Source organism: Macaca fascicularis, chromosome 18, assembly GCF_037993035.2.
Source record: "Macaca fascicularis isolate 582-1 chromosome 18, T2T-MFA8v1.1".
Lineage (NCBI taxonomy): Eukaryota > Metazoa > Chordata > Mammalia > Primates > Cercopithecidae > Macaca > Macaca fascicularis.
In genome coordinates this window covers 6,375,099-6,388,765 of record NC_088392.1, presented here as the reverse complement: position 1 = coordinate 6,388,765, position 13,667 = coordinate 6,375,099, and the positions used below count along the sequence as shown (strand labels likewise).

The 13,667-nt window shown below is 37.9% G+C and overlaps 2 protein-coding genes across 4 annotated transcripts in view; one reads left to right on the top strand and one right to left on the bottom strand.

Annotated features, from left to right (window-relative positions):
- C18H18orf63 (chromosome 18 C18orf63 homolog) overlaps positions 1–7,538 on the top strand; it is a 37,790-nt gene extending 30,252 nt beyond the window's left edge. Inside the window, exons 11-12 of the mRNA XM_005586443.4 lie at positions 6,292–7,290; positions 7,482–7,538. Of these exons, the coding sequence (XP_005586500.3) occupies positions 6,292–7,290; positions 7,482–7,538 (1,056 nt within the window). The remainder of the gene's footprint in view (positions 1–6,291; positions 7,291–7,481) is intronic.
- Positions 1–13,667, bottom strand: part of DIPK1C (divergent protein kinase domain 1C) — a 151,448-nt gene that overhangs the window by 34,925 nt on the left and 102,856 nt on the right. The gene's annotated exons all lie outside the window — the stretch shown is intronic.

The following is a 13,667-nucleotide window of genomic DNA, read 5'->3' as shown; positions in this document are numbered from 1 at the left end:
TGGAAAAAGTTTACATTTGTAGCTAAGAGCTCAAGCTCTAGAAACAGGCTGCCTGAATTTGAACCTCTTACTAATTGCATAATTTGGGCCAAGTTATTTGATCTCCATGTGCCCCATTTTAAAATGCTCCATGGGTAAAATGAGGCAGAGGCTAGCAGTGGTAATGATAAAACTTGTCACAGATTGGGTTCTCTAGGAGCTGATTCTGAGGTGGCCTAGTGCACATGATGTTTGCTAGGGACTGCCCTTGGAAACAATACCTGTGGAAGGCAGGGAGGAAGCAAGATTGGAGAAAGGGAGAAGTCAAAAACAAAGCAGACACCAGATGGCCCTGGCCACCCTTCTGAGGAGCTCTGAGACTAAAATGGCCCATCAGAATTGTTCTGCACTGGTCCAAATAGCCAGGCCTTTATAACCCCTTCTGCATCTGTCATTGGATTTGGGCCACCCTGAGACAGGCATATCCTTGGGCATTGGCCCTCTGTAACCAAAGCAATCCCTAAAGGGGTTTCTGCTGACAGCACTCCACCAGAGGCACTAAGTCCTTCCTTTGAAGAGGGTCATGTCTTTTGCAGTACTTACTTCATAGGGGTTTTTAGGACTACATGAGATAACACATAGAAAAGTTTCTTGGTGAGCTCTCAGTAAGTTATTATTGCTAGACCACATACATGTTAACTCTTAAGATTCATGTAGTGGAAAAAGCATAAATTTTAAAAATGGAAAACAAATTGATCAGACTACTTGATAAAACTCAGTCAGCTTAAAAAAATTAGGAATGCTTAGTCAAACTTGTTTTTTTTTTTTTAACATACAGAAAATGTCAAAGATACATGAAGGAAATTAGTATAATCACCTCTCATGTGCTTCTCATCTAGTTTCCCCTTGACATATTTTTGGGTAGGGAGTAAACTGGGGGATTTTAGAACCAATCCCAGATATAGTGTTTTACCTGTAAAGACTATGGTGTACATTCTATCTCATTTCAAAATATTTTTATATAACCCCTATGTTATTATTACACCTAACAGAATTAACAGTAGTTTCTTAATATCTGTTAAGTACTAGTTCACACTGCAGTTCCCCACTTATCTCACACAGATTTATTTTTAGGAGTTTTGTTTAAATCAGAATCCAAAAAATGTTCCACATAATTTTATGTATGTCTCTTAAATCTCTTTATTCTATAACATCTCAAACTCTCTCCCCTTTTATTTAGGCCAGTTATTTGTGGGAAAACTAGATTATTTTCCCTAGAGAATGTCCCATATTCTGAATTTGACTGCTTTCTTGTTGTGTCATGTCACTTAAAGAAAATATTCTTCAAAAACCCATATGTCCTATAAACCTGTGGTTATATCTAAGCTTGACTGAATTCTGCTTCAACTTGAAGCAAGAAATACACTGAGGTGATAATGCACGGAACCAAATTTTGAGCGATAAAACTTTTGATTAGTCATCTTCGTCATTTCTCAAGTTTCATTTAATTATTACTTTAATATTAAGCTTCCGTGAGATATTCATTCATATGTAAGTTCAAGCTTTTAGCCTTCTTCTATAATGTTATGTTAATGTATAAAGTTACATAAGTTATATATAAATTCTAGAAATTAAAATTCAACCAGGTTGCATTTGCCAATGACACTTGGCAGAATAATGATAATGATATAATAAAGCATATTTTTTTTTGTTGGCTTATGACTTCACAAAGCTGTAGTTTGTTGACTATTAAGTATATTTAAGTTCTGTGAATTATTTATGATCTCATCTGCTGTTTACATAGGCTCTTTTGTAGTCTTTTTATAAATTTTGGATATAAATCTAGAGGTTTCCCCCTTTGAGCTATTTACTTTATCTTAAAAATTGAAAGAATGAGTAAATAATATATTGACAGGCTAGGCTAGGGAGCAAAAGAAACTTCTAGAAGTTATGTTCACCATATGTATATTTCCAAAAGACAGCTGAAGAAGAAACAGTGTGTGAATATAAACATATTTCATACGCCACACACATATTCTAGTACAGTTTTCTGTCCAAAAACAAGTAACTTATATGAATCTGCCTATGAGTTTTCTTTTATCTCAAGTAGTAGATATATTGTTTAAACATTACTACAGTTTATAGAACCCAAGGGTCCAAACAGTGCGTGTTCTTTGCTTTTCTATATTCATTTTTAACTTAATTCTTTAACCCTTTTTTCATCAAATGGAAAAAAATTCAATCTGGACACTTCAAGGTGACTCAGTCCCTTATGACAAAACATCTCTTTAAGGTAGAAATGTTCTTCAATCCAATTTAAGAACCCTTCTTCTCACAATAGCATCTGTGCGGGGAGACCTTGCATAGGACAAGGGCAGTGGTATGTGGTGAAGTACATTGGTATGTTTGCTTAGTATGCTCTATAGCGGGGGTCCCCAACCCCCAGGCCATGGACCTACCAGTCCATGGCTTGTTAGGAACCAGGCCACACAGCAGGAGGTGAGTGGCAGGAGAACGAGCGAGCATTGCCACCTGAGCTCTGCCTCCTGTCAGCGGCATTAGATTCTTATAGGAGCACGAACCCTATTGTGAACTGCGTATGCGAGAGATCTAGGTTGCATGCTCCTTATGAGATTTGAATGCCTGATGATCTGAGATGGAACAGTTTCATTTCAAATCCATCCCCCCTGCCACCCTGGTCCGTGGAAAAATTGTCTTCCACAAAACCAGTCCCTGATGCCAAAAAGTCAAGTTGAGGACTACTACTCTATAGCAAGAGAATGGTACCCTACATTCTCCTCCCCTACACTTAAGCTGCTAACTCTGCAACTGAAAATCAAAGGCATTCATAATTAAGCATTTCTGCAAAAACAGCAGAAGTGTGGCTTGACCTTACTTCTACTTCCAAATATTTTATGAGTGCATCTGATTGGCTGTTTCTAAATCACATCCAAACCCTAGCTGCAAAAGATGAAATGTAAATTTTAGATTTCCAGGCTTTAGTCTATGTAGGAGCACTAGGAGGAGGGTGGAATGGAGGTTGAATACCAGCCCGTCCTATCCATGGCAGTCACAGCAGAGAGATTGGCTGTGGGGAGTGTGGGGGTAGGAGGCCTTCACACCTTCACTTCTTGACCTGGGTTGATTTGATGGTGGTGGTCTCTTATATGGTATCTCGACAGAGATAGTATATGAGGTTTTATCAGTTACTTTTTAGCTTTACCCTAGCTCCCTTGTACAGGGAGTCTTCAGAAAAACATCTGCCTCCTCTCTCTACTCTCTCCAGAAGTATATACCCAATCCTGTTGTGGGTTGAATTGTGTACCCCCAGATACATACATGGAAATCCTAACCCCCAGCTCCTTAGGATGTGACCTTATTTGATATAGGGTCACTGCAGATATAGTTAGTTAAAATGAGGTTATACTATAGTAGGGTGGGCCCCTAATCCAATATGACTAGTGTTCTTATGAAAAGGGGCAATTTGGACACAGACACACATAGAGGAAGAACACTGTGTGAATGTGAAGATGGGCATCTACAAGCCGAGAAAACAGGCCCAGAACAGATCCTTTCCTCCTGGCCCTCTGAAGGAACCAGCCCTGCCAACACCTTGGTTTCAGACTTCAAGGCTCTAAAACTGAGATAATGTTTCTGTTGTGTAGACCATCCAGTGTGTAGCACTTTGTGCCACATTGCCCTAGCATACTAATACAAACCCATTCTTGATGCATGCCTTTTCACTCAGCTGAGCAATGTCAAGGGGCAGTAAGCCAGTAATTCTTCCTTGGTTAACTTCTGTATTTCGTCATTCAGGGTCATGAAACTTTGCTGGGTTTTCTTTGTATCCTTTGAAAATAATGGGCAAATTAAGAAGGATGTGCTATGGTCTGAATGTATTTCTCCAAAATTTAAATGTTGAAACCCTAACTCCCAAGGTGATGATATTAGGAGGTAGGATCTTTGGGAGGTAATTAGGTCATGGGGGTAGAACTGTGCTAAACAGGATTAGGGCTCTTATTTAAAAGGCCCAAGAGGGATCTGCCTTGATCTTGGACGTCCTAGCCTCCAAAACTGTTGTTTATAAACTACCTGCTCTGTTATAGCAGCCAAAACAAACTAAGACAGGATGTCTTCTTGCCCTGGTGGTATGGGTAAGCCTCCAACTGAAGTAATCTCCAGCAATGAATCCCAGTCACCTATTTTCAGCATCACCCCCAAATCTCACTCAACATTTTCTTGGAGACTTTCCATTTTTCCCAAGAATAGTCAACATGGAAGGAGGAGTATTGTTCTCTGTAATGACTTTCTATTATGTCAAGTTAAGTATTATGGAACTAAGTTTCCTGAAATTTCCTTCTCCACATCATTTTGGTCATGGAACAATACTCCTGTCATTGAGGTATGGGTCTTGTTCTCTTGAGTCTGGATGTCCCTATGACAGAGTGATGCAACATACTCTGAGGTTAGGTCTTTAGGAGAGAAACAGCTTCCACCTGGTCTTTCTGGGGACTTCTGTTCTTGGAGTCCAATCTGTGAGAGATCCCCAGCACAGGAAGAGACTGCCTGTCAGCATTCCAGTCAATAGCCAGCATCACCTAACACATGTGAAAGAGGAAGTGATCTCCAGCGGCAGAGTATCTAACCACACAGCATGAGAGATGCCAAACTAAGCCAAGCCAACCCCCAGAATAGTGAGAGATGATAACATAATTATTATTGGTTATAAGCAACTACATTTTGGTGTGATTTGTTTATGCCTAATAGATAATTGGATTAGTCTCTTACTAATCACAGTCTCTTACTTGTGATTCCAACTCTGATTTCCAAAATCTTTCCTATTCTCTTCTCAACCTCATTCAACAGTGGAGCCTCCAGTAGTGGAGAGAAAAACCAGTCATTCAAGTTTGCATATTATTCCTAGCAGTTTTAAAATGTTTATTTCAAGCTGTGAACCTGTGTTTTGATGGGGAAAGTAAGAAAAGAACTTGGTGTTCAGTGTTTCAGATTATTGCCACGTATCAGTCTTTTACAGACAACAGGACTCAATAGACATGTACTTTAAAAGAATACTTTCCACCAACAGATGAGTGGATAAAATATGCTATATATGTACAGGGGAATAGTCAGTCATTAAAAGAAATAAGTTCTGACTCATGTTGCAATATAGGTGAACCTTGAAAACATTATGTGAAATAAGCCAGACACAAAAAGACAAATATTTTATGATTCCACTTACACGTGGTACCTAGAATGGGCAAATTCATAGAAGAGAAAGTAAAATAGAGGTTACCAGGGGCTAGAAGGAAGAGGAAACAGGAAATTACTATTTACAGAGTACAAAGTTTCTGTTTGGAATGAAAAAAAATTTTTGGAAATAGTGTTGATGGTTATATAACACAGTACAGTGGTAAATGTACTTAAAGCCACTGAATTGTTCACTTAAAAATGGTTAAAATGGTAAATTGTATATTATTTATGTGTATGTGTGTGTGTATCCACAGTTCATCTTTAAAAGACTGTGAACACTTTAATCATTTTCATGCATCTGACAAATTTCTTTGACAAATACTTGCTGAATTGCTACCAGGTACCAGGCACTGTGGTAGGCAGTGAAAAAACAAACATGATTAAGACACAGATGGCATCTTCCCTGTAGTCAAAATCCCACTTATTCCTAAAGGCCTAGTGTAGGTGCAGCCACCTCTTTATTAATTTCTTTCAACAAGGATTTTTAGTAACTGTGAAGGATTTAAGAGTAAATAAGTCCTGGTTCTTACCCTCCAAGAATCTAGTACCTACTTAGGAAGATGGAACATGTGCACTGAAAGATAAGATAGCTTACCTTGTACTATTTTTTTTTTGTGACAAATAATATTTAATTTATAGCAGATCCTTGGAGAGTTGACAGAAAAACAGTCACTCTATGGTAGATTGATGGGTGGGAGAAGGTGGGACTTTGAGTATCTAAAGGAGGCCATACCTTGTTCAGTGAGCAAGACAGCAGCATGAGCATGTTTGGAGGACAATGAGTAGCTGTGCGAATGGTTTTTATAGTAGATTTATATGAAATGTAGTATATACCTTTATCTTAAGATGGTATCTTGGATAGTATCTAAAGGAGGATACAAACCTTAAGAAATGTACACATTTCCACCGGAAGGCTCATTTTTATTTTGTTTTTTCTTTACCTGTTCTGTAAATCATAGTGTTGCTTTATATTCTTAATTGGATGGTATTTTATATTTTATTTCTTTTTCATTAAGGACATTATTAACATTTTTAATTTTTTTTAAATCTCTATCCTTTCAGGAACACAAAGTCAAGCCACCCAATTTGACCACTAAAAAAATGTTCAGGGCATCTCTGACTCAAGCCACTTCCATAAAACCTGCCTGTGCTCAAAGTCTTCTACCATGTTCAGTAGCAGTGGACCACAAGGTGGAGCTTTCAGTCAGCCAGCCAACAGCAGGCATTTTCTCAGCTTTGCATCTCCAGCCAGAGTCTGTTCAGAGTAGAAAGAAATCCCTGTCTATCAGGGCTCCACAAGTACGTTCGGAAGTATTAATGCCCAACAGAGGAAATGCTCAAGTTCAACACACAAATCTTAGCTCCCAAAGCAACATCACCCCTAAGTTTGTACCAGTTTTCAAAAATACCTTAGTACTTGGCAGCCCGAAAAGAAAACAGCATGTTGTGACACAATCTAAATTGTTTTCACTCAAAACTAGTATGATCCAGCATGACAAACTGAATTTAGGTCCAGCTATAAAAAACAGATATAATAGTAACATTCAGATGCAGGCTGCTAACAATTTAAATCAGGAGAATTCCAGACCTCTGCAAGAAAAAAATACAGAGTCTTCTGAAAATATGACAAAATTTCCCTCTTCTAATGGAAAATCGACTGTGAGTTTAAACAAAAATAAGCAACTATCTAACAGTGCAGTATTGCTGAGGTCAAATAACAATTTAGGGGTAGTAAAAAGTGCTGTTGACGTCCAAATGAAAGGAAAAGAAAATTTAACAGGCAAATGTATAACACAAATTTTAGGGAAAAGCCATGGGTCACTAAAACTGAAAAGACAGCCACACATTTTTGAATCAGATGGAGAAACAGAAGATCCCCGACTGCTACAGCAGCAATCAGAAAATCAAGCTAAAGAAGTTGGTACAAGTGACCACAGGTTGATAGTAAGCAAAATAGCCCACAAGTCTAAAAGAAAATTATGTCCAGAGTCTTCCAAAACTTCAAAGAAGCATCATTCCAATACTGCGCACTATGGCCAATCCAGTTCTTCTAGGAAGCAGGTAAAATAATAATAATAACCTGGCACTACTTGTCATATGCTAGACCTTTAAAATCCCTAAATAAGTATTTAAATGATTTCCCCGAGATCATTTAGAACCATACTAATTAATAAACAGAATATCTACCTTAGAGCAACTGTAAGTATATGCAGTTAATTTGTAACAAAATGTGATTCTTCAATCTAATACAGATACTTGATTCAGATAAATCAAAACCTAAGAAATCTCTCATCATTCCTAATGCTTAGAACATGGACCTGAAAGAAGGAAATGTCTACCAGGTAACTGAGGTGATAGCTTTTGATTTGCTTTTACATTATCTTAATTGGGATTGCCAAGTTTAGGGGTCCCCAACCTCTTGGTAAAAAGCAGCTACTTTTAAATTAATTCTTTGAAATCCTAAAATCAGCAAAGAAATAGGACATGGTGGGAACAGTACACTCTTTGGATAAGGGCCGTGCACAGCAGCTGTTTTGTAATGACTCCAAAGAGGGATGAGTGCAAATGGTCCTCTGTGGGCTCCCCCCAACTCTGTTCTGAGGATCCTTGCAGACTAGGAAGAGCTCGCACAGCAGCAGCAGATTATCTAAAAACAGAAGATTTGAACAGCTACTACAATATCTACTTTTTGGGATACCTACCCCAGATAATAAACCTTAAATGATATTTCAAAGGTTAATCATTTAGTTAAAATTTACTCGAAAAGTGCTACAGTGCTGGCTATGTTTAAACGTGATATTCAGTTGATAATGCTGAGTTCATGGCACTGAATTTACAACATGATACATCTGGAAATTACGTTTTATTTTGTTCTGCCATCTGTTCTATTCTAAGAACACACATATTACTAAAATACCCACAAGTTATTTTTTACATAGAACTATTGTAATACTTTCAGTTCAGATTCTTTAAGAACCAACTAGAAAACATTATCTTTTCCAACTGCTATTTCTTCCTATAACTAACAGAATTTTCATCCTGATTTTAATTAACCAAAAGGTATTTAAGTCTATTCCTATATATGCTATGTGTTGTATTTTATGTACTTTTTGACATCTTAACATTTTAATGTACTCAGTAGGTGATTGAGGGAAAAATGCATGTGCCTTTAAGATGTTACTTGCATTTTTAGAAATAAATGAAATCTCTTCCAGGTTTCATATTGTTTTAGAAATATAGCACTTTTCCACTTTCAACTACTAAAGTCCTGATACAATTTTTAAAATTAAAAAGTCATCCAGGAGTGGGGGCTTACGCCTGTAATTCCAACACTTTGGGAGGCTGAGGCAGGTGGATTGCTTGAGCTCAGGAGTTCCAGCCCAGCCTGGGCAACAAGGGTGAGACCCCGTCTCCACAAAAAACAAAATGAAAAACTAGGGCTGGGCACGGACGGTGGCTCACACCTGTAATTCCAGCATTTGGGAGGCCAAGGCAGGTGGATCACCTGAGATCAGGAGTTCGATACTGGGCAACATGGCAAAGCCCCTTCTCTACTGAAAAAAAAAAAATTAGCCAGATGTGGTGGTAGGTGCCTGTAATCCCAGCTACTCGGGAGGCTAAGGCAGAAGAATCACTCGAACCCGGGAAGCAGGGGTTGCAGTGAGCCAAGATCATGCCATTGCTCTCCAGCCTGGGTGACAGAGTGAGACTCTGTCCCCTGCCAAAAATATTAGCTGGGCGTCGTTGTGCATGCCTGTAGTCCCAGCTACTCCGGGGACTGAGGTGGGAGGATTGCTTGAGCCTGGGAGATGGAGGTTGTGGCGAACTGTGTTTGCCACCGCACTCCAGCCTGAATGACAAAGTGAGCCTGTCTCAAAGTCAATAAATAGTAAATTTTAAAAATCATTTCATCAGGTAGAAAGAACATAATGAGAATTTTAAAAATATTTTATTTGTATAAATTTGTGGGGTACAAGTGCAACTTTGCTACATGGATGTATTGTAGTGGTAAAGTGAGGGCTTTTAGTGTTCATCATTGGAATAATGTACATTGTACCCAATTAAGTAATTTCTTATCATTCACCCACCTCCCACCCCCTAATCTTCTGAGTCTCCATTGTCTATCATTCTGCACTCTGTGTCCATGTGTATATATTATTTAGCCCCCAATTAAAGGAATCATTATAGAAAATAATTTCCCCTAAATATAAAATTAATACATACTCCTGTGAAAAGCTTGAGTAGTACAGAGCAGTTTCAAGAAAAAAGTAAAAAACCATCTGCAATTTCTCTTTGCAGAGATGACCATTCTGAATATAGAATGAACACTCTTCCGGATGTCTCCACACTCCTGTGACCATGAAATCAGCTCTACACACTGCTGTGGAACCTCCTTTTTCACTCGACAGTTTCTTTTTAATGTTTGCATAGCATTTTGTTGTATGTGGGTTTCTGTATTTAACTAGTCCCCTATTGACAGATGCTTCAGTTCTTCCCAACTTTTTACTGTTACAACGTCATGTAAATAGTCTCCTACAGATCTTTGCAAAATATCCAATGATCTTATACAGTAGTTGTGATGGTTGAAAATATCTTTATTTTGCCCTTACTATTTTATTATTGAAATTTGAATTTATCATTTTTGCTATTGAAATTTTCAAACCACATAAAGCACAGATAAGAGTATGAAGAACCTCTAAGTACCTATCGCCCAGATTTATCAGTTATTAATATTTTGTCACTGTTTCATCTGTTCCTCACAGACATGCTTTTTTTTGCTATAATCTTTTTTTTTTTTTTTTTTTTTTTTTTTAGACGGAGTCTCACGCTGTTGCCCAGGCTGGAGTGCAGTGGCGCGATCTCGGCTCACTGCAAGCTCCGCCTCCTGGGTTCACGCCATTCTCCTGCCTCAGCCTCCTGAGTAGCTGGGACTACAGGCGCCGCCACCGCGCCCGGCTAATTTTTTGTATTTTTAGTAGAGACGGGGTTTCACTGTGGTCTCGATCTCCTGACCTTGTGATCCGCCCGCCTCGGCCTCCCAAAGTGCTGGGATTACAGGCTTGAGCCACCGCGCCCGGCCTGCTATAATCTTTTAAAGCAAATTCAAGACATCATATAATTTTACCCATAAACACTAAAGTGTATATATTTCTAATATAAGATACAGTATACTTTTTAAGAAAAAAAGAATGTGCATATATATTACATTTTGGGGGTCTCTACTATATCTCTGCAGGCTCACTAAATTTCACTTTTGCTTTTATATGCAAACTAACAGGAAGCCCTGAATAAATGTAAAACCTATTTCTCAACAAAACTGGAGCCTTTATTGGGGTGGAGATTTCTGTGTTCATCAATACTCATTAGCATCTTCTGTGTTCCAGGCAGTGGGGAAAACACTGTGTCCACTGCAGAAATGGATGAGACAGCCATGGCCTGAGCCCCTGAGGGCTGGTGGTCTAGTCTCAAGCACATTCATTCTGCATTCCTGGCACAGACTTAGGGATATATATGTATTGAAGCACATGTCTAGAATGACCTTCTGGTCCATATTACAAATAAATTATCTAACATTTGAAAAAAAGAGAAACAGAAGTGGAGCTTCTCAGACAATGAATATTATTCTGGCTTTCAAACATTTTATATGTTTGATGTACAAAATATTATTTAATTGTTATAATATATTTAAAAGAAACTAAAATCTTCATTGGCTATTCCACTGAAACAATAATTATATAAAAATAGCCAGTAGAGATCCAAGTATAAGTTGAACTCTGATTTTGTAAATGTGATTTATTGTCTCCGCCACTTCACTAAACCATTGCAATTAAAAGCAAAAGTAAACACAAACTCTCCTTCAAACATTAAATGTAACTTCTGCTCCTGAAATTGTGTTAATTTGCTATATACCTTTACTGTAAGCATTTCTGTTTTCCAGAATTATCTCTCTTTCCCAATGATGTTACCATTTTCATAAGGATAAGCATTTTGTCTGAAGCCCATTTTGAGTGTGCTTTTCTCATTCCAAAGTTTGTATTATAGATATCTAGTAGACTCTTATAAAGAGTGGTATGTCATTTTGTTTGTGAGGCTGTGGTGAAAATAACGTTAGTAAATATGCATATTTGATGAGCACAGTCATCCACAGCATGTAATCATTCCTAAAACCAGCCTTCCCCACTGTTCCACTGATTCCCAGGCCGCCTTCCTGTTACTGCCCAGTCACTATGCCTCAGGTAGTGGAGACTTACTTTATTATTACACTGAGCAAAATAATGAAAACCATACATCCACTACTGAAGCGGTATTAACATCTTCCAGTTCTTTATATAAATAATCTTGATAGCCCCTCCTATACTCCATTTGTGTCTAAAATTTAGCATATATAGTATAGTACTTGAGTTAGATCATTGTTAACCTACATGGCAAAACCTGCCATGTTAATATTAGTGTATTTTTTTGTATAAAGTAGGTTTTATCTTTATCTTAAAATATTTATCCTAATGAAAGTTATAAAAATATATGCATATATGTATATATGTAAGATTTAATATAAATAGGTATATAGATAGCTGATTTCATATTTCATGTTCCAAAAAGAGGTTCTAGATCAAATTTCTGTGTTCAGCATCACCAGAGAAATCAATAAGATTTTAGTTTATTTTAAACATTGCAAGTTTTGAAAGCCAAGATAATTCCAAATCTAATTAGGGGAAGCTACATTTTACTTCTTTGTGTAAGTTATTGGTGATTTATATGCAATATGGACCACCCTCCCCCCAGAAATTATTCTTATATTCCAATTGTACATTAGTTTTAGAACCATTTTAATTTTAAAACCATAAGCAAATAATTTTATGTTTGCCTATTTCCAGGAGCTGAAGAAATCAGCGATTACTTTAAAAAATCTATGGCAATGTCAAAATTAATGCCAAGAATCATATTTCTAGGAATGCAAAAGTGCTTCTCACATACTCATATATTATGTTTTACAGTATTGGTTGCTTATTATATTTGTTTTTATTTTTATTATATATCATAATTACATATTTTTATTTACATTTGTTGCTTACTGTAGTAAAAAGGTAAAAAAAATTATGGATTTGTTAATGATCAGCTTTTATTTGACTAACCAGTTGACCAATTTTTGCTCTGTTTTCAAATTGTATATGATGGGGTATTATGCTGAAACTGCTAATATATTGAGTATTTATTGATACTTAAGAATAGTCAGTATTTATAAATATTTAAGAATGTCATGGTCTTTATGTTTTGATGTTTAAAATGTTCACATTGTTGTACACTACAGTGTCTTATCCAAAATTGAAAATAATAAAGGTATTTCTAATAGATGTAGTTTTCATGTCAGAGTGACTCTGTATAGGAATGGAAAGGCTTAGATAAATTACAAGTTTCTTTCCCTCTGTGGTTCCATTTCTTCACATGCATTTGCTGCTGGACCCATGTAAACTACCTGACGTTCTTAGCGCTTCATAGAACTTTTTTTCTCCAAAGGCCTTCATGCTTTCATTCGACAGATATTTTAGTATTTGCTATGTGCAACCATTATTGTAGATACTTAAAATATATCTGTGAACACTGAAATTACATTCTAGCAGGCAGACACAGATGATGAGCATAAGTAATTAAATTATATAATGCATTAGAAAATGGCAAGTACAGTGGAAAAATAAAACAGAGCAAGGTAAGAGAAATAGTAAGGGTAGGCCTCCTTGAGCAGAGACTTGAAGGAGGAGAGCAGGTTGGCCACATGGAGTTGTCCTCTGAAGGACGTGCTTCCCAGGCATAAGGAACGACCTGTGTGCTTGCAGAATGTTTCAGGGGGAGCCCAGGCTAGAGTAAAAGGAGCAGAGAGGAGGATTCGCTTTACCCTGACTGAAATGGGATTGAGGCCAAAGAAGTAAAGTGGTCGGACTTAGGTTTCAACAGGACCCTTCTGGCTACTGTGTTATGAATAGACTTGGGGTGGCGGGGGTGTGAGAAGAAACAGGCACACCAGTTAAGAATCCAAGAAGTGGCTGGGCGTGGTGGGTCATGCCTGTAATCCCAGCACTTTGGGTGGCCGAGGCGGGCGGATCCCAAGGTCAGGAGATTGAGACCATCCTGGGCAACATGATGAAACCCTGTCTCTACTAAAAATATAAAAATTACCTGGGTGTGGTGGCACATGCCTGTAATCCCAGCTACTCAAGAGGCTGGGGCAGGAGAATCGCTTGAACCCGGGAACTGGAGGTTGCAGTGAACCAAGGTCACCACTGCACTCCAGCCTGGTGACAGAGCGAGACTCCATCTCAAAAAAAAAAAAAAAAAAAAAAATCCAAGAAACAGATGGCAATGATGGCTTGCACTACTGTAGTAGCAGCAGACGGTATGAGAAGTGGGGATTCTGAAGGGTAGAGCCCACTGCCTTGGGGATT